The 19890-nt window shown below is 42.6% G+C and overlaps 1 protein-coding gene across 1 annotated transcript in view; it reads left to right on the top strand.

Moving 5' to 3' along the window:
• Positions 1-9704: 9704 nt before the first annotated feature.
• The window catches only part of lrig1 (leucine-rich repeats and immunoglobulin-like domains 1), a 36452-nt gene continuing 26266 nt past the window's right edge, over positions 9705-19890 (top strand). Inside the window, exon 1 of the mRNA XM_037100438.1 lies at positions 9705-10791. Within this exon, the coding sequence (XP_036956333.1) occupies positions 10589-10791 (203 nt within the window). The 5' untranslated portion in view covers positions 9705-10588. The remainder of the gene's footprint in view (positions 10792-19890) is intronic.

Here is a 19890-nt window from a genome sequence, read left to right as displayed (position 1 = left end):
CTCCAGGGCAGGTATAGAAGGGGCTGGGAGCTCTCTGCATGAGCGAGCCCCACTCCTCCGGGCTCCATTCAGCCCTGCCTCTGCCTCCACTATTCACCGAGGCCCTACTTTGTCAGGAGCAAGGGAGCACGGAAAGAAAGGAGGGATCACCCTTTTCTCTCTTTGTACTCCGCATAGCTATACAAGCGCTCCCAAAGCCTCCGCTAATGAGTTGGCCTCCGCAGTGTTGTGAGCGGAGAGAGAAAGAAGCAGGTTCGGGAGAGAGAAAAGGTTTGATTAATACGGGCTCATTCTCTTCACTGATGGAACGTCAGGCTTGTGTTCATTAGCCTGCTGGGTGGTTTTGCTTTGTGTTGCGTACGCTCGCTTTAGACTCTTTGCAGGGAGAGCTGGCCAATTAAAGCTTTTATTAAATGTACAAGTGCAAATGCAGTGAACTGTTTTATTGAATCGGACTCATTTGTGCGGTTCAGAAGGAAAAGCTGTTGTGTCCGAGCGGTTCTGTAAAAAAAAAAAAAAAAAAAATGCGCCTCTCTCTGAGCTTTCTCTCATTTTCCCAGAGGCTGGTTAACACACACACACACATACACACACACACACACACACACACACACACGTTGTGGCATCAGTTAACACACCATCTAATTGCCATTTCTCCACAGTTAATAACACACTTAAGATAATGTAATGATGCCGAATGAATTGCTCGTAAACATATACAACGCGCACCAAGGGAGAGGCCATATGGTCCACTGTGCAGTAAATGGGTATCCAGTTACTTCAAATAAATTGAATTTTCCACCTCTGGCCTGTGGTGCCATTGAGCGTGTTTGAAGACCTAATTGAATTTGGACTGGTGGACCATTTTGATTTAGTCGGCTAATTAAACCACTCAGTAGATGTCTAAACGCTCTGCCTACGCGTAGCCAACCGTGAAATGTGACAGGTCAAAGGTGGGTCTGCTGATTTTTTACATTTCATGGCTTTAAATAAAGTAATTTTCAGAGTTCACTGTAGAGGATGGCTTTTCTAATGTAAGCTGTAAGTGAGTGCAGAGAGGGCCCTAGGTTTAATAATTCCAAAAGCGCTAATTATATTCTATACGACAACAAAAGCAGTCTTTAAACCCCTTCGGACACAGAAGACAAAGGAGAGAATGAGCTGCCTTCTTGGTACAAATGCATTCACACTAAAAACACAGAAACAAAGAGTGCTGGCAGACAAAAAAGCTGTTTGGCTGCCGAAGCCGTGCAGCCCAGAAGTCACCTTTCAAAGAGTGAAACAAGCACATTCCTCTCCTTGCAGAGAACAAAAACTGTTCCAGGCCATCGCTTCTTTTATGAAATATTCTATTGACAAGGCCTATTAAAACAACCATGGCCAAATACACAAGAGAGTCACCCTTCCCCTGCCTGTCAAAGAAGCTGTAAACCAACAAGCCACAGCTTCAACTTTGTCTTCGCAGGGTGAGGATGTGAGCAATGTGGACACAAGTAAACACCTGTTGAAAGGACGTGGAAACAGACTGCCATTTTGGTCCGTCTTCAAACAATGCATACCTTCATATCGGCTGACACCGTGGCTTGATGTGTGAGCATAACAGACAGGGCGAGGGATGACCACGCCTACCTCGTGATGGAACAGGTTGGGGAGCTGGCGTGGTTTGTCTCGATTCGCTTGCCGTTGAGCCGCCAAGTTGCAGGCCCGTTGACAGGAACTTGGCACGGCGCGGCCTGATTCACTGTCCTCGTTAGACAAACACTGATGACAAATGTAAATGTTAGCACACACACACTTTCAATATAGATTAAAAAAATAAAAAACACAGGGAGAACAAAAGCCAGAGCTGTGGTGTTTGGACACCTGCACATCATGTGCTGAACACCAACAGCCGTCTTTATTCTGACATCATTTTGTTTTTACCTCCTCCTTTAACAGTTTAGTTCATGACCTGGGTGCAATATCTGGCCCTCATGAGCAGTGTTGGGCAAATTACTACAAAAATGTAATCAACTGCTCAATACATTTACTCATCTCTTTATCAGCTGCAAAACCATTTCCAGTGTTTGTAACTTTACTTCCGTTAAACGACTCCAAATAATCCCCACACAAATGATTAATTTAGCAGAAATAGAAAATGAGACTATTGAGACTATTTCAATGAGAGATTTAAGTAGTTAGCCAGGTCATATGATTAATTTCTCCGAAATAGAAAATGGGAATATTGAGACTATTTCAACAGGAGATTTAAGTCGTCAACAGTTCTGGAAGCAGCCAGCTTAATGTTAACCCTGATTCCTAAATGTAGGTTAACAGCAGGTGTGTTAGCAAGCCAGCTAATAACTCACAAAATGCAAACTTCGGAGGTGATTGGTGCTCAAATTTTAGGGCTGGGACTGTAGAAACCAAAAAAAGCAAGCAAAAATTTGAATCCAAAAATGCTTCCTAGTTCGACAGGTACTCCAGGTGTGTGTTAGCATTAGCTGCCAATAGAGGTTGTTTCCGCCGCCGCAGCTCTGTACAGCTCTGTACAGCCACCACAGGAGACAAGAGACTTTCTACAAATATAACGGGGAAAAAATGCCTCCAGAATAACCTTTCGTAATCTCAGAGGCATTTTGTGATGTTTCTGGTTGTGTCTATTTGTTAACCTAGGTGAATTGAAACCAGTGGCAGGCTCAGTTCACGTCTGTGACACTAAAGGAGGTGAGCAGTGCTATGTAGCAACAGTGGAGCACCTCCACAGTTCCAGTAACTTTATTTGTTGCTGGCATTCAGGGGCATTTGCCCGTTACAATACAGTACGGCCATGAAGCTCAAATCATTTTCAAAAATTCTTTCACTTGACCCACCTGTGCTGTGATACTTGTTGCTTTATTTTTGGCAGAGGTTAGCCAGTTCCCCCCAACTTCCAGTCCCCAAAGCAAGCTCACGTGTAGCTTCTGTCCACTGAGTGCAATGCCAACACTTTAGTCTTTGTGGCTACAGTGAAGATTTCAGCTGAATATAGGTATGCTATTTTTTTAATCAATAGCATCATTTTAAAACAGTTTGAGGGTCTCTTTGGGCTTCAGGAGACATGGATCATGCCTGCATGGGGCTATCTTGTGTTTAATCTTTTATTTTTATGATTTTTTTTAAAGTTGCAGTTTTAACAAGTGTCCATCTTCTTCAGTTGTTTAGGAGAATGCTGTTTGCTGTGAAGCTCCAGAAATGGTTTGTAGACTATGCAACTTCACCAAAAAGCATGGGGGTGAGTAGACAATGACTGAATATTCATTTTCAGGTGAACTTTTTCTTTAAAGTTGAGTGTGTTAGACATAAGGATTTGTATACACCTGAATCTGTCTTGCTGTGCTTTTCCCTTCTTCACTCACTCTCCCCCACCTTGTGCATCACGCCACTTAGCAGGCAGCCCGCTATTGACAGAAATGCCCAAACCCTTCCTGCTTCCTATTAGTGAAGCATCTCCACGCTCCTGCAACACCCGTTAGCCATTCGGTCCCAGTATGATGACTTGGCCGGGTTTCACGCCTCTCCGTTTTATAGTTGATGAATAGCTGCAGCAGATGGTTTCTTATCTTTGAAGATTCCAGTAAGACGAGCGTGATGAATCGCTCCAGGCCTTACGCATCCACAGGCCCTCTCACCATCCCCACCGCCATCCCGTTACCCCTCCAGCAACCACCCCCTCGCCCACCAAAAAAAGAAGCTAAATGTGAACAATATGTAGTTGACTCATCAAGTGCACCTATGAAGCTTCTGCTTTCACTTTTCTCATACCAGCCCCAAAATCTTTAGACATGTCTGCGTTGACACTTTCATTCCATTCCAGCTGTGTAAACACCAATATGGTTGGTGTTAAAAACATCTCTACAGGAACAAAAAAGACAAGAGCTCATCTGGTGCAGTCATTATCCCCTTTACAACACACTCTCATGACAGACTCACGTCCACTCTTCTCATCAGTCACAACTTCACACAGCAGCGGCTCGCAGGAGAATGGGTGCCGGGTGAGTAGAGTGGACCAGTTATGGTAGCAAAAGCTTTTAATGCTTTCCTTACAATGTGAATTCTTTGTGGGACTCCGTTTTTCTCAGATTGTAAATCAATCCATACCCGAGGAGAGACGTCTCTTCACAATGGCGACAAGTGAAATGTCTTTTCATGCTCGTGCTGCTCAGTGGCATTGGTTTTATGAGAGATTTAACTTCAGTATAGCACAGAATAAAAATATACACTCTGCAAAATAAAAAAATCAGGTAAGCCATTATGAAGAAAAATGTTTTCTCTAAAGTTTACCTATACCTATAGTACACCAACAGAAGCTCTTCCCTCCCACATAAACCACTGCTCCTGAAATGCTTCGTCAGTTGTCCCGCCTTTAATTCTGTGTTTAACTTTGTGACATCACATTGTCACCATGTCACACATTTGAATAATTTATGCTTGGCAGCTAATTTGGCATGTGAGAATTGATTTAGCACAACTGTTCTGTTGTTGTTAGCAGTGTTGGCTCGGTCATGTATGAACTGACCAATCAGAGGAGAGTGGGTATTCATGAGGGGGGCCTTAAAGAGACAGGAGCTAAAACAGAGTGTTTTAGACAGAGGGAGAATACAGTGCTACAGGCTGGACACATGAGAAGACTGATTTGTTTTTTTGAGCTCTAAAACATGTGAGCCTATTTTAGTAGCGACCCAAAATAAAATCACTTGAAAATTAACATAATGTGTCTCATTTAATGCAAAACACTAATGGATAAACAAATTATTTGCTATTTTCTCTTCCTCTGTAAGACTTTGTCAGATGAACTACACATTTACAAACAGCGAGAAGACATGACTACTATAAAAACAAAATGGAATTAATATACTACATCTACATCTACTAATCACACCTTTAGAATTACATTTAGGCCTATTCAAAAAGTTTGTCATATTACATTTTTTTTAATGTCCACAGGAAACTTGTTTTTGTTAATTAGGCTAACATAAATAGCAGGCTATAAAACCTTCCCTATGAAAGTCCTTAAACTGAGCTTAGTCTATTTCTCAAAAACTTAACCTGGTATTTGCCCGCTGCATTAGTAAAGTTATTTGCGTGTCAAATCATCCAAAGCACGTCATCCACCAAATAAATCACATTAAAAGACTTGTCAACAGTCCTCTCAAAATAGATCCCCAAAGTACCTGGTCCATATGCTCAATCTGTCGAAGGAACATCAAAATGCAGGGTTGAACATACTCGGGATAGCTGCAATTGTAGACCTCCCGTCTCTTGTAGCTTGTACTGAAGATGTGCACAGGACACAGACAGCAGGCCTGAAATAAAAATAAGAGAATGAAAAGGCACAATTCATAAAACTTTAACTGATAGTGAACATGTTTAAAACTTTGTACGTGTAGATTTCTAGATGATTATCAACAAAACATTACCTTTGATTTAACATTAGAATTTGCTTAGAAATACGCCTTTTTGGTATATTATATTGCATTAAATTGTATCAGAATAAATATTAATATCAAAGCAAGCATGAGTCTTTTATCTTATTTGTTTAATAAAATGTTTTTAGAACACATTCTTGTCAAATTAATATAAAATGTACAGGTAAGTGCTCATTTGATTGTTGGTCGTGTGACCAACTTTGCTGTTAAGAATGTTTATAATTCCTTAAACCTTTAAGAGTGTATTCCTTTTAGAGACATTTTTACTGTCAATTACTCAGTTTTCCGTGACCAATGAAGTCATGTTTTAACAGAGTCTCATTTCTCAGATATTTTCCTCGCTTCTCAGAACTGTACGGCCTCACCTGTAGGCTACTTTGCTCACTCACACACACATGATGCAATGTGAAACCTTTGCCTATTCATTGGAAAAGGAACGAGAAACTGTGCCACTAAACTGCCTGCAGTGCTGCAGGTGTGAATATCTTGCGTCCTTGCTACCATGATTAATAACAATGAAATCTGGGACTTCTCCCAACACGAAGCAATCACAATAGCTCTGACAAAGTCAATCAATCCCGTCTGTCAGTGCCAGGAGAGAAATGTGATGAGTAAAAAGTGTTGGTGGGGCCAGGAGGCTGACAGGACCACTGATTTATCACAGATGTGCATTTTTGAGACAACAGGCGAGCGTTCACTTCAACATTTGGGAAGAATTTTGTGCTATCATGTGGGCCATTATAGGGCACACTCAAAATGGTGAACGGATCAGCCTGGGTGTACAAAATACACACAGACAGGCGTGCATGGGTGTGCCTTCATGCACGACTATGCACACCTTGTTAGCACACAATCATGTATGCAGATGCGCAGACACATGGATGGATGGCTGGAATTGTTGAGTTTGTGTCTTTAAGTGGTAATAGGCAAACAAAGTACCTTAAAATCGTTTTTCTACTTCTAGTGCTGTACTTCAGTAAATGTCCTTAGTTACTTTCCATCACTGCTCAGTTTCATACACACTCAAAGAGTGCGAGACTTTTCAAGACAGTCAAATGAATTTGCTTCTACAGCTGTAATTGTATCTTATTTGACAGAGCATCAAATTAAAAAAAATAATTTAGGCTCACATAAACAGAGGAAATATCAAGAGGAGCAGCTGTAGCGGTTTTGACATAGATATACATACATATACACACACACACACACACACACACACACACACACACACACACACACACACACAACCATCTCCAACATTTTCAAAAGAAAACCTTAAAGTAAATTCCTCAGTATGCGGCAACCTGAACAGGTGTTATTGTGGTAGAAGATACACTTAATTTACTTTACAATAAAAGTAGTAATACCATCACATAATAAAACACTCTGTTACAAACAGTCCTGCATTCAAAATGTGTACTAAAATAAAAGTACTGGCATAAAAAAAAGTTTAAGTACTTACATTACGTTACATTATAGTCCAGATGATGTGCAACAAATTTGAGGTGAATCATTAACTTTTTCATAAGAGTGTGAAACATTCAACATTTTCAGAGATGGATCCATTGCAAAAATGCCACGCGGCGACCATGGCGGCCACTTCACTTTCTGCCATAGCTGAATTATATATTTTGCATCATATGTCCTAAAACAAACATGATAACACAGTGATAAAAGGTGATGTCTACCCCTGGGTTTTGATGGTCAGTGATCACAATGATACCATATGCAACATCATAAACATTTTCAGTTAAAAAATGGTTAAATGCTTAATTAAATCAGTGACATTATGAAGAATAAGGATGATATATGATAGTAAGGAACTGACAGTAACTGAGAACCTGCATGCATATTGTTAAGACTTTTAAAGCTTTTAAATCATTTTATTCATAGACCAAGTTAACACGGTGACTGTAAAGCGCAGGACAATATTCAAGATATATATATATATTTTTAACCTTAATTTCTTAAGGGGGGTTTCACTGAGAGCAATGTTTTTTTTTTCAGGAACGCTCTGATCACATTCATACAGTTACCCATTCACACCTGAAAGCTCTTCAGTACAACAGCAGTCTCATCTGTCGGCCACTGGAGCAGTTTGGGTTAACGGCCTTGCTTCAGGGCACCTAATGAGGGTGGGGCAAGCCCTGCCAGTCCGTCAATTAGGCCACCACTGCCCCCCAATATTACTGTAGCAACTGCCGTGTGGCAGGTGTGTGGTTGAGATAAAAATGAGGTTAGGTAAAACTGGATACCATCTGTCAATGGGATCACGCCTGTTGTCACATGAATAGTGCAGTGGAACAGATGACATTAGAGAAGTAAGTTTGGTGAAACAAATGAACTATACCATGTTACATGTTGTACATCCCTTGTTCTGGTGTGATAAAGATGGTTTTATTTGTTTGTGAAAGAGTTGCAGGATTTTAAAGGACTCTGAACCAACCCTGAATTGGCCTCTGACAAGTGTGTGATCAGGAATGGGGATAACTTAAGCTTTCTCAACAAAATTACTATTACAGAGTAATCCATTGTGTTAGCTGCAGCCATATATGTAACAACTGTGAACAGTAAGTTAAAATGAAAATTGTTTTACTTTTAGCATGCTAACGACATCATTGATTGGTGGAGTGTGTGGGGTAGTACCAGGGTGTTAGTTTTACTGTTGAGCCCTCCTAAAGGTGCTATGGGCCAAAATCAATGAGATATTTAGGGAGTAGGTGCCTTGTTTGAAAACCTGCTGAGGCCATTCAACATGGCCCCGATTTAGAGGGACATACCTGAATGGAGGAACAGCAATGCCAAAGACTCATCGATGGCTCAGCTCGCGTACCCGTAAAAGGTAACCAGTTTCGACAACCCATATCCTATGTTACATACATTTAAGTCCTTTATAGCCACAAATAGATACATTAGCTCATTGCAATGTATTCTTCAAACAGGTGTGTTTAAAAACAGTATTAACAATATGAATTGTGTGTGTCATGGTAATATGTTGTCCTGGACACCTACTGTAGTGGGAACCAGTCACAGAAGCTGTTCTGAGTGCTTTGCCATGAGATTTATCTGTCTGTGAACACATATTGTCAATGTGATCACACCGTAACTGCGCAAGATGCAGTCTTTAAACTTTGCAGGTGTGTAGTTGAGATCAAAATGAAGGGTGAGTTGGAAGAAGGTTGTGGTCTGACCGATGATTACTAAGAGCTAATGTAATAATGTAGTAATGATTACTGAACACTCGGGGGTTAACATGTTCATGAATCATGGCTTGCGTGTTCCCATTGGAAGATAGTCTCTAGTTTCCATCTCACAAATTAACAGAATTAACTCTTCACCTGAGTGTTGCATAATGGTATCATTGTAATATAGGTACAGACATCACCTTTTCTGTGTTATCATGTGGGGTTCAGGAGATATGATGCTAAATAATAATTTATCAATGGCGGAAACTAGAATGGCTGTGCTGTGGCTTTTTTGTGATGGCTTCATCTCTGAAAATGTTCAGGGCCCCAAACTGTGCAAGAGTACCAAGTTCCATGCTTTCATGAAAAAGTGAACTTTTTCTTTTTTAGCGATCTGAATTTGTTACTAGTGACTACATTTATAAAGAATGTAGTGGAGTAAAAGGGACAACATTTACCTATAAAGTGACATAAATTGATTAGAAATCCAAACTGTACTAAAGTATAGCACTTGTGTAAATGCACTCAGTTACTTTCCAACAATGCAAATACCTTCAACACATGATGATTTACAGAGCTGATTCATTTATTGAGGCACACTGATGCTGTAGTTATTAATGGACGTATTAATAAAAGTTTAGAATTGGGCCTAGTAGCACTATTGCTTTCTCCTTCATATTCCCTGAGCTGAGATTAGAGGAAACGGAGCGAACATTTTCTCTTACACATAAATCCTCATTTCGGTCTTACTAACAAACACTTTAAATGGCATTGTTATGGCATTCAAACCAATTATGTTATTATGGCTTGTTATAATGCGATTACAGAGCTTGATCCCAGTGATTGTCTCTTTAAGAAGCAGTGAGAGTGAGAGGAGGTGGTGCGGTTTCACACCCCGGGGTGGGAAACATGGGCGGGGCCAGAGACCGCTGACTGACAGCCGCTCAAAGGCTCTCCAACTCCGCGGTGCGCGGAGAACCCGGAGCGACCAATGAGGTCAGGGCTCGGCCCCGCCCATCAAACCACAACAGCCAATCACGGTCAGCCATGGGAGGACCCTGGGATCGCTGTTGTGCATCCAACGTGGGACTACGGAACGATCACCCAGAAAAAAAGGAAAAGTAACTCAAGTAAGGAAAAAACTCATGATGGTGGTGCACGGTCGATAGGGGGGGGGACACTATTTTGCTATTAATCGGATCGCTGAGATTGTGTGACCACAGACTGAACCTGATAAGCTGTCGGTTGAGTTCTTCTTGGACGGACTGCGCGTTTTCAAAGTTGGATTTTGATTCGGCCGGAGCCGCGAAGTGCTGTGGGAGACTCGGACGATATGCAGCGCTCCTCGCCTTGAGAGACCAACGCTGGAGTTTATCGGCACAGCTCCTGCGGGTCTGAACTCACCCACTGCACCCTCACTCTGCGGTGAACACTTCCTAACACGGTCACAAGTCACCGTGGAGCCCCTGTGCTGAGTTTGAAACTGTTTTTCTTTTTTCTTTTCTGCGTTGAGCAACAGTTAATTTGTGAGAGCTCTCCGGGCTCGTCCTTTAACACTTTGCCGTTGCTTGTCCTCAAGCATGTCACCAGTGGCAGGTTCACCACCGAGAGAGTAGCTTCTGGACTGAACTTCAAGGCGACAGCAGCTCGCCTCAGCCCGCCGTGGCTGCTTTAATTTGTGGATCACCTTTGATTTCTTTCTTTCTTTTTTTTTAAGCCCGCGTCGGAGACCAGAGGAGAAAGTTGGGACTTGTGTCCTAAATGATTGTTTCGGGGATGGAAAACATTGTAGTGCGCCACAGGTGCTTGAACTAGCCCTCTACAGCACCAGGAGACACTGAGCAAAAGGCGTCCAGTCCCCGAAGACACAATAACACCCCAGTTTGTGGGTACGAGGAGAGAGAGAGAGAGAGAGAGAGAGAGCTCGGCGGCCGCGCTATTAAAACTGGATACAAAATGGCGGCGTCCCTGGGACGATTTGGATATGTTTCCCGTTGTGTTTTTTATTTAATTCTGTCTGCCGAGCTGTTAATCACTTATGGATTGAGTTCGGAGCTGCCCTGTGCCCTCAACTGTACCTGCGACGGAGATTCGGTGGACTGCAGCGGTCTGGAGCTGACAGCTACGCCTCTGGACCTTCCAGTCCGGACTGTTTCCTTGTAAGTAAAGGCGCTTAGTTGCCCCCCAGCCTATTTATTGACCAGTCCATAACGGGCTCCCAATGTTTGTAAAGAGGAGAGAAGTGCCTTTACAGCGCACAGAAAACTTTTTTTTTTTTTTATTATCACATACGCTCAATAAAAAGCAGTTCTGCAGCGGGACCCCTGTTGATGCGGGATTCTCCCAGTGGAATCCAGTCTGAGAAGATTATTGTGGTTCTGCTTCGACTTTCATAATTTTCCATCAAGTGTAATGAGCCCAGCTGTCAGAGTAACGTTAGTCCATGTTTATTCCTCCTTCATAACACCAACTTGCGAAGGGAGCGAAGTTTTTTAGTCTTAAATAAAACCCGCTGCGGTTCTGCCGGGGGTCACCTCCTGTTACCCCATCAAAGTCCCCGCACCCTGATGGAGTGAGCCTCGGACCAGCGGCTCTGTTAGCCCCCACAGTCCTGGCACGTCGAGCTGTAACTTGACTAGGACTGTTTGTGCAATTCGTGATTCAAGTTTCACCTCGTCTTTCACAACGGGACGACATGCAAGATGGGTTCTTAATTGAGTTGACTGTGGGCCATGCGTAGTGTTTTACCTCCAGGTGTCTGTCCCAACCTCGTTTGTTGAAGCTGGCCTTGTTTTAAAGTCACGTATTTAATCAGGCTTGCTGGCTTGGTGTGGTAAAGCTGCAAGAAGAGTAATAACACACACCAATATTGTTTTTTTGAATTGTGTCTTGCTCAAGGGCACACTGACACATTGCAGGGATTAAAAAGAACTCAACTTAAAATGTTAAACTCTCTCAATATGCCAGAATCGCCATTGAAAACATTTTTTTCCACCACCAAACTCCTACAGTAATATATCTTGATTTAATACACTTAAAACAAATTGGATTGACTCATACGAAGTGTAATTTGATATCACAAGCCAGCCGGTAATATAAAAATGTGTTAGTGTTTCCAATGTTAGAATGAACAAACTGTCCCCTCAGGGTGAGTAAACAAATGAGCCCAAACATGTCATAACTCATAAACCTCGGCTTTAGTCACTCAGATTCATGACAGGTATTAACCCTAATTCCCTGTTTGTGTGCTGCTTGCCGCAGTTCACAAATCACATTTCTTGTAAATTAAGAATTATCCCCGGGACAAGACGGACAACAGTCGAAACCCTGTCTGCCAGCTCATTTAGGAAATGAGCCAATTTGGGGCATTTTTCATGGAACATCCTCCAGTGTTTGGGGAACTTCAGCACTTATCAAGCTAAATGACACAATTATTTTACCGACAAAACAGCCCTCTGTCCTCTCAATCAACATTTTGGCTCTCGCCGCAGAATATTGTAACCACTATGTCCAATGGCAGTTGAGCATCCGTGGTGACAATTAGGCGTCTTACCACAGAATATTCGGCATCTGTTTGTGTCGCTGGGAATGTGGGGTTAAAGACCAAAGACCCAGAGACTCCTCTGGCTCCCAGGTTCCTGTGTTAGGCGCTTAATCTTCCCCTGGGAAAGTGAGGAATGCAACTTTTAAAAAAGTCCTCTGAAAAACATGAATAACGGCACTTGTACCCGGGTAGCCTCATTGCCCTGAAGCACCACTTACTCAAGTTCAAGTGCAGACGCTGTTTATCATGCATGTACGCAGACACACACTGCTCTTCCTGTCCTCTGGGACAATGGACAACCACTGTGGGACAAATGTCCCCTCTGCAACAGCTGCTCTAAACCTTCTGGGTTTGCATAAAGACAGGGTCCTGAGTTCCAAGTCTACTTCTACTGTCTCAGCCAGACCTTATCGGTCAACATTTAAGGACCCGCAATCTTATTGTTTTAAAAGGGAATGGCTTTATGGCTCTGAATTATCTTTCAGAAAACACCTAGGTTGCATATTTCCACACCACTCGAGATAGTCACATTTTGTTGGCAGGTAACTCAAAGGGAACCAGCTCTGTTTCTCCAGGCTCTGTAAACGAGCCAGATTAGCTGATGATTACTGTAAACCGAAAGAGGCAAGTACGGACAATTTCACTTGTGGCCCCGTGTGATCCCACTGTAAAGTCCCCTACACCAAAGGCCAGTCCACTTGGTGATGTGTGTTGTGGGTTGAAAGTTGCTTAATTTTAGAGTGCTGAGGATGCATGAGAATGTGGGTGCTTGTTAATGAGAGACGAAAGGAGGGCTGTCGTTTTGATGCAAATGACAAGTGGGTATAGCAACGGTTATTATATATTACAACAGCTACAGCTGTGTGTTGTTGGATAAGCTAGCTGAGAGTGCCTTGGTTTTAAACCAGACTGCGTTTGTCCATCTCTACCTTCAGGCGTCCGGGCCAAGTGAAATCAGTGTGGAATCGACTGTCTCTGTTATGTTTACCCCAGGGAGGGAGCAGCAGCAGCAGCAGCATTTGTGTTAGTTTCGAGGACAGCATTCATGGTGTCAGTAAACACAAGCTTTCCTCCCTTTCTGTCTCTTCCACATGATGCAGATGGAAGGCTCGATGGAATAGCTCCATAACCTGAAACACCTGTAGGATTCCCCTGTTAGAACAAGTAGCTAAAACAAGTCTAACTGCAGTTGTTAATCAACAAAAAGCCCCCCAAAGTAGTCATATCTGTGTTTTTTACACATGCTGACAGACTTTTTAAGTCCACTATGTTCTGCTTTACTGTCTAAAAAAAGTGGTTCAAGCACAGGGCAAATCCAGTTTAAGATAGATGGAGTTTTCCCACCCTTTTGTGTGGGTGAAAAGGGATTGCAATGTCATGTGTTTTTTTGCAATTATCTGTATACAGTCTCTTCAATTGAGATTACAGTGATGAAGGCAGCAGTAGTACCTCAGCACCTGAATATATACGGCAGCTCAGAGGGAAATAGTTAAGGAGTCATGTCCACCAGGATGAAAAAACATTGCTGAGCATTTTTCTATTTCTTTCTTTTTGATAGAAAGTGGCACTCAAAAGGCCAAACTTTTTAATTATGATAATATCAAACTTTCTTTTCAAACAGTTTTGACAGTTATGGTAAAAACAAGATAAATATCTCCTAAAAATCCACAATTGCCTAAATGTCACAGTCTGGTTTGGTACAGACTGATAAAGAGAACGGGTGACTCTGGTTGATATTTAGTGCTAAATCAAACTTATATGAACTGGTATGCTCCCCTTGAATGTGTTGAATCAACTGCTTAATGACAAGAGGAAATGATGATTCATTACAAAGAAGTGGCATTAAGTGGGTGCAGGAACATCATGATAAACCTTCACCTCTCACTCTGTAGGGGTAATTCTGAAAACATTGTTGAATGTGAATGTCAAGGGGAGATGGGTGGCTAGACAGTAGGTGCTGGCGGCTTTTGCAGTAACACTCCAAGCAGCCCTGTAGCAGTGGGGCCAGGGAAAAGCCCTAATGCTTTCCAAAATAATCTCCCTTCAGGTCCCTGATTTGAGTGGGCTGCTGTGAGGAAGCAGCCTTGATGAGGAATCAAAGAAACAAGCATATTGGCGCATTGTGGCAGAGCTGACTGAGCTAATGGAGATGGTGAAGGATTGAGGAGAGCTAGGTGTTTGTGGGAAGATAATCGATTAGCTGTGAACTGTTAAGCTAATAGCCAACTATTTTTAATAGCTGATCCATTGGTTTGAATATCTTTTTTGAGAAAGCCAACATTTTCTGAATCCAGCTTCTGGATAGTGAATATTTTCCAGCTTCTTAACTCTTCTATGTCAGTGAAACTGAAGACATTTGAGGACACCATCTTATGCTTTGAAGGACACTGATCAACATTTTTATCAATTTTCTGACATTTTATAAAGAGCAGCTGTTGCTTCTTTAAGGCCTCGGCAGTCATGACAAACATATCCTTTGCTGTTTTACATCACTGTGCCTAACATTTAAAAAAAACTGGCCACCAGTCTCAGATGTTTATCCATTATTTCTGATTGATAAATAGCCCTAACAACATTCAGAGCAACTTTGCTCACACACAGTCTCATATTTCCTCTCAGGAGTGGCGCCTTATCTTATTTGCAGCCATGATAATGTGTGTAAAAAGCATTTCTGCCCACAGTGCCACAGGCGTAATGGGGTTTTGCAAGTAAAAGAAAGCATGAAGATCAGTACTTAAGGCTAAGATTGCTGTGGTTGGGTAGAGATAAGGCAGACACGTGGGATCTGTTTGCCAGTGTCCTGCTGCTTTGTCCTTGCTAGATTGTGAAATCCACTTTGATGTTTCTTATTCTTACAGAAAGCTACAGCTGTTGATGGGGGTCTGTCTTTTTCTTTGCGTGTGTTGAGTCCCTGCATCACCATCTTGTAGCAACCCTAGTGTGATGCAAGATGAAGCCTGATCTTGAATGGTCCCCATTGTAACCGAGCGTTTCCCAAGTGGTTTCCCAAGTTTCCCAATGTCCTGGCCGTAATGCACGCTAAACGCTCTGCTGCGATGCAAACCCCAAACTGTGGCGTTCAACCTCAAAGCAGCCTTATTGGTAAACACCACCCCCAGCAGTTGGTTTTGGCTGCTGCCCTCAGGAAATGGGTTTGTGTTGGTGGTTTCCTGGCTGGGGCTGCAAGCTCAGCGGGCTGGTTGTGGACTGGTCTGCTGCGGGTGGGGCTGCAGATCACCTGGTCTGGGGGTGGGGGGGATACAAGGGGGGAGTCGAAGGGACATTTTCCACCCACTGCATGGAAGTGTTTTGTCAATGTCACGGTCTGCTGCCTCTGCTGCCTTCAGGCTGGTTGGTTTAGTTGGTGAAAGTCCTGTCAGTGGTCAGAAACCTCAACCACTGTCACACATGTTATAACACACTAAGAAAAACCAGAGGAAATGAAGCATTACAGGATGGTCCGCTCGTATGTCACACGCTGTCAGACACAACTCCTTTATCTTTAGGGACCGTTTTACTTCAATTAACCTACGAATGAGCATTCAAAAATGATTTACCGTATCAGGAGCATGCCTGCCCTTGGTGCAGAGGTTCTGTCATGGCCAGTGCTGCTGTTGGTAAGTTTGAACTTGAACTAAATGCTACTTCCTTTGCTTGAACAGGTTCACATTTCAGCAGTTGGGGCAGAGATGCAGCAACAGCAGCAGCACTCAGCAGGGCTCAGCTACTTGTGGTTTCTCGGGCATTTCTTGCTACACAGCCTAGTAATCTTGTGGTATTGGGAGTGATTATACCAAGTTGTTGTTGTTTCTCTAGCCTTGTGACTCCCATGTCCTCTGGCGGATATTTTAAAGTGAGACTCAAGATTTTGGAGGAGTTTAAGATGATATTATCACTGGCACTGATTTTTATCAGCCACTCTTCACTTTTTGCTCCCTTATCAGGGTGTTCGGTATTGAGTTGGATAGTAAAAGGGAGTTCCTGTAGGGAAATTTAAAGCGGCAATTCTCTTTTAACAGGTCGAGATGATTCATGCAAAACATTAGCAGTGAACAAATTAGGAAGGAACAGCTAAGGTTGAGCCCCTACTCTAATAACAACAGATAAAGTCTGACATTAACATGAAGATATGGAGTGAGCTCATGGCCTCGCTCTGGCTTTAATGACAATCAAACAGCTGCTGCCACAAGTCATTCTGCAGGAATCCAGTCAGCAGAATAGATGGCCCTTTTGTGAAGACACTTAAGGGCGCCAAGTTTTTTTTTTTCCACCTTTCCCTCTCCCCCGAAGTCGGTGTCTACAAAGTGGGTTTGATCGATGAATCATCTGCGAATTCTCTACATCTGGTAAGAGTTTGGGAATCTGGAGAGAATGTTAGGAAGAAAAAAAGCGTGACTTGGACAGAGAGGGAGAGGTGCTGTGCAAGTGAAGCCGCCTCTATCCAGAAAACAGGCAGTACGTCGAGAAGTGAGGCTCCGAGTGTGAAGTTAATACGAACACTTTTTTCAAACCCCCCCATGCAAGTCTCTTGTACTTTTTGATACCACTGAAATAAAACGAGCATCAGAGCTTCACTGTCTAGACTGCCAAACATCCACACACACTTATAATTTAAAGATAACACAGTCCACTACTTAGGCGCTCGTTGCAGCACTGGCTGGAGTGTAATTATTGCAGAATTTAACTCTGATGGTTTAATAAACAGTGAGTAGGAAAATACTGACTAACGATCCTGTCTTTTTCTTTGCTTTGAAGTTAAGAGGTCAGCTGTCTGCGCAGTACTAAGACACATGGACTACTTACGTTTTCCTCTCAGATTAATTGGGGGACGCTCATTTCCTTTTTCTCATAATGAAGTAATCTGGCGCCATTTGTAAGAAATTGTTATCATGCTAGAATCCAGTGTAAAATGCAGGAGCATGATCCTGTGTGTGTGTGTGTGTGTGTGTGTGTGTGTGGACAGTGTGTGCACATAATTGTTTATAGTGTTATTGTGCTTCTCGTCTGGAGAAGTCCATGCTGGCGTCGTTGTTCATGCAGTGCCTCGAGCAAGTGCAGACCCTTTTTTCCCTAACCTTCTCCCTGTTTGTTTGGAGTGCCCCGCTCCATCAGCCCCAAATGGCGGTGCACATGGCCCCAAGATGTGGCCTGCCTTCCTGCTTCGGAAAAACTTCAGAAACTGAGTCACGCTCCGAGTCTGACTGATTTCAAAGGCTGGAGCGACTCCTTTGTTGAGTTGTGCGTGTGTGGTTGGGGGGTGCTGTGGGAATCTGTAATGCAAATGGTGAAATATGCTGATCCCATCAGCACTGCGCTTCTCTGATCCTGCACCTAAGTTCTCCTTCACCCGCCCAGAGATCCTACGGGTGTTTCAGTCACATTTTAACTTTTCACATTTATCATTATTATTGCAAATCTTGTCGGTCAGGCTATGCTTTTAACCTTGTCAAAGTTGATAAGATATTGGCTTTGTTCTGCCCGTTTCCGGCCTCTGTTTGACTGGTGTGTAAAATGGAGGCCTGGAGCTGGTGTTAGCTTTGTGTACACTCTCACTGCAGTTGCCTGGCTATAAACTGGCCTTTAATGACAGGAAGAGTGGTGTGTGTGTGTGTGTGTGTGTGTGTGTGTGTGTGTGCCCGTGTGTGCGTCTGGCCCTCCGACACTCAGGTTATTATTTGACTACTTTTATGATGCTCTGAAATCAACCACATTAAAGGGCCTTTGTCTCCCAGCTGGACTACAGAAGGCTCATCACTGACATCACTTCACACTTTGAGCGAGCAAAGTTCACACCGCATTTATCCACGATAGAAACGAGGAAGATAATGATGATGTATCTCTGTATGTGTAAGTCCCCGCTCCAGTACTCCCTCCCCATATCTCCCCTCTCTCACACAGACCGTGTGCTGACTTACAAGCATAGTGACATATGCGATGACATCACTCCTGTACTCCCAGCTTTCCTCAACTCCCACAGCACCAATAACACAGCTATTTTTTAAAGCCTTTTAATGAGTTTTATATGTCAGATCGGCTATGTGATCCAGCAGTGACGGTCTACTGCAGGCTGCTTTACTTCTTAGACAGTTTTGCTTAGTCAGATAGACCTTTCATGAGTTTATCATATTGTGTTTTGAAGGCTCAGATTGAAGCTGATATTTCAGACTGCTCACACATCCTTCCAGTAGTTGGCCGATCATCAGCCGATACAGTGGGTTGTTTTTGTAAGGCTATAAAAAGTCAAAATGCCCTTTACAAGGCACTGATGTCACAAGTAATTGTCAAAACATGTTACACATAATAATGATAGAAAGAGGAGAAAAGCTCTTTGTTGCAACTAGCTAAAGTGTTATTTTTATACCTGATGGTTAATGATCCAAACAGTCACATCACTTAAGTTTTTATTGATTAACTAACGGATTGACTGTGACACAGCTTTGGGGCAACAGGTGGTTGGTGATTATTGTAATATTGTTATTTTTAACCTTGCATTTTCCAGCCTTCCATTGTGTTCTGCAGGGAGCCTTTATCCTCCTGATGTTAAACAGTCTCTCAGTGTTTGTGGTTATTGTTAGTAATGTGCGGGGAGGTGTTTGGGCGGTGGCTGCTGGCTGAGGTTGGAAGGTGGGAGTGTAACTGTTTCTTTATCCCATACCGGCTCTCATTCGAGCCTCCCGCTTGTTACGTGTCCCTCCAGTTCTGCTGTCAGGAAAGAGGTTATGCTGACCTTTGTGCACACTGATGGCTAGCAGATTGCAAGGAACCACTTGAAATGTTGGCTCGTGCAGTTAAGAATAAATAGTAAATGTTGAACAGGGCCTGTTTTTTGTATTTGCAGATTTTTGGAATATTCATATTTAACTTCAGATGTACTCGGTGCTGAATGGAGGCTGAGAAGTCTGTTACAATAATTACTTTGGTTGGACAACAGATTGTTCCAGAAAATAACTGCTATAAAAGTTGTAATTGTAATGTAAGACCATTTTATGCCACTGTTGTAGTGTTGATATAATTGCATGATAATCCAAATACACCCTTTCAAAGAGCTGTTAACTTTTAAATTTTAGGAAAATTCAGACATTGAAATTAGAATGTGAAACAGTTTTTAAAATTTCCCTAAATGAATAGAGGTAAACCACACAACTGAACCATTGAATAAACTCAGCCCTCAGGGTTATTTTACAGACATTGCATGCTGTGACTACAAGAGTAATAACAAGATCAAAAGTTTTAATATTCCCAATAAATAGTCTTTGATAACCATGGATGATTTAATAATAATGTTTTCAGTGAATGTACAAAATGCTCACCTGGCTGCAGCTCACCAGTCAATACAGATTGTATTCAGTGGGAAAATTAGTACTTGGCTCAACATGTATCCTCAAATTATCACACACTTTCTTTGGTTAAGTACCTGGCAGAGAGTGCTTTTGATTTTGATCCCGCTGACTAATGTCAAACAGTCCTGCCCTTTTGTATAAACTAATTGTACCACACAATGGAATGCTGCATTTGAAGCATTACGGCAAACTGCTTTGTAGTGTTTGCTATGGTTAATCACTGTTCACATCTCGATCATACATCCTTTTCCGGTTGGTTAAATCGTGTGATGGAAACTAATAGAAGCTGTTGTGCCATCGCTGGTTTGTTCTCTGCAGCCAGTGCAGAGTTTGGTTGTGTGGGTGGCTCCCCTTCTGTCTCCGTATGTTTGTTT

Source organism: Acanthopagrus latus, chromosome 6 (assembly GCF_904848185.1).
Source record: "Acanthopagrus latus isolate v.2019 chromosome 6, fAcaLat1.1, whole genome shotgun sequence".
Taxonomy (NCBI): Eukaryota; Metazoa; Chordata; class Actinopteri; order Spariformes; family Sparidae; genus Acanthopagrus; species Acanthopagrus latus.
This window is presented reverse-complemented; position numbering and strand designations above follow the sequence as displayed.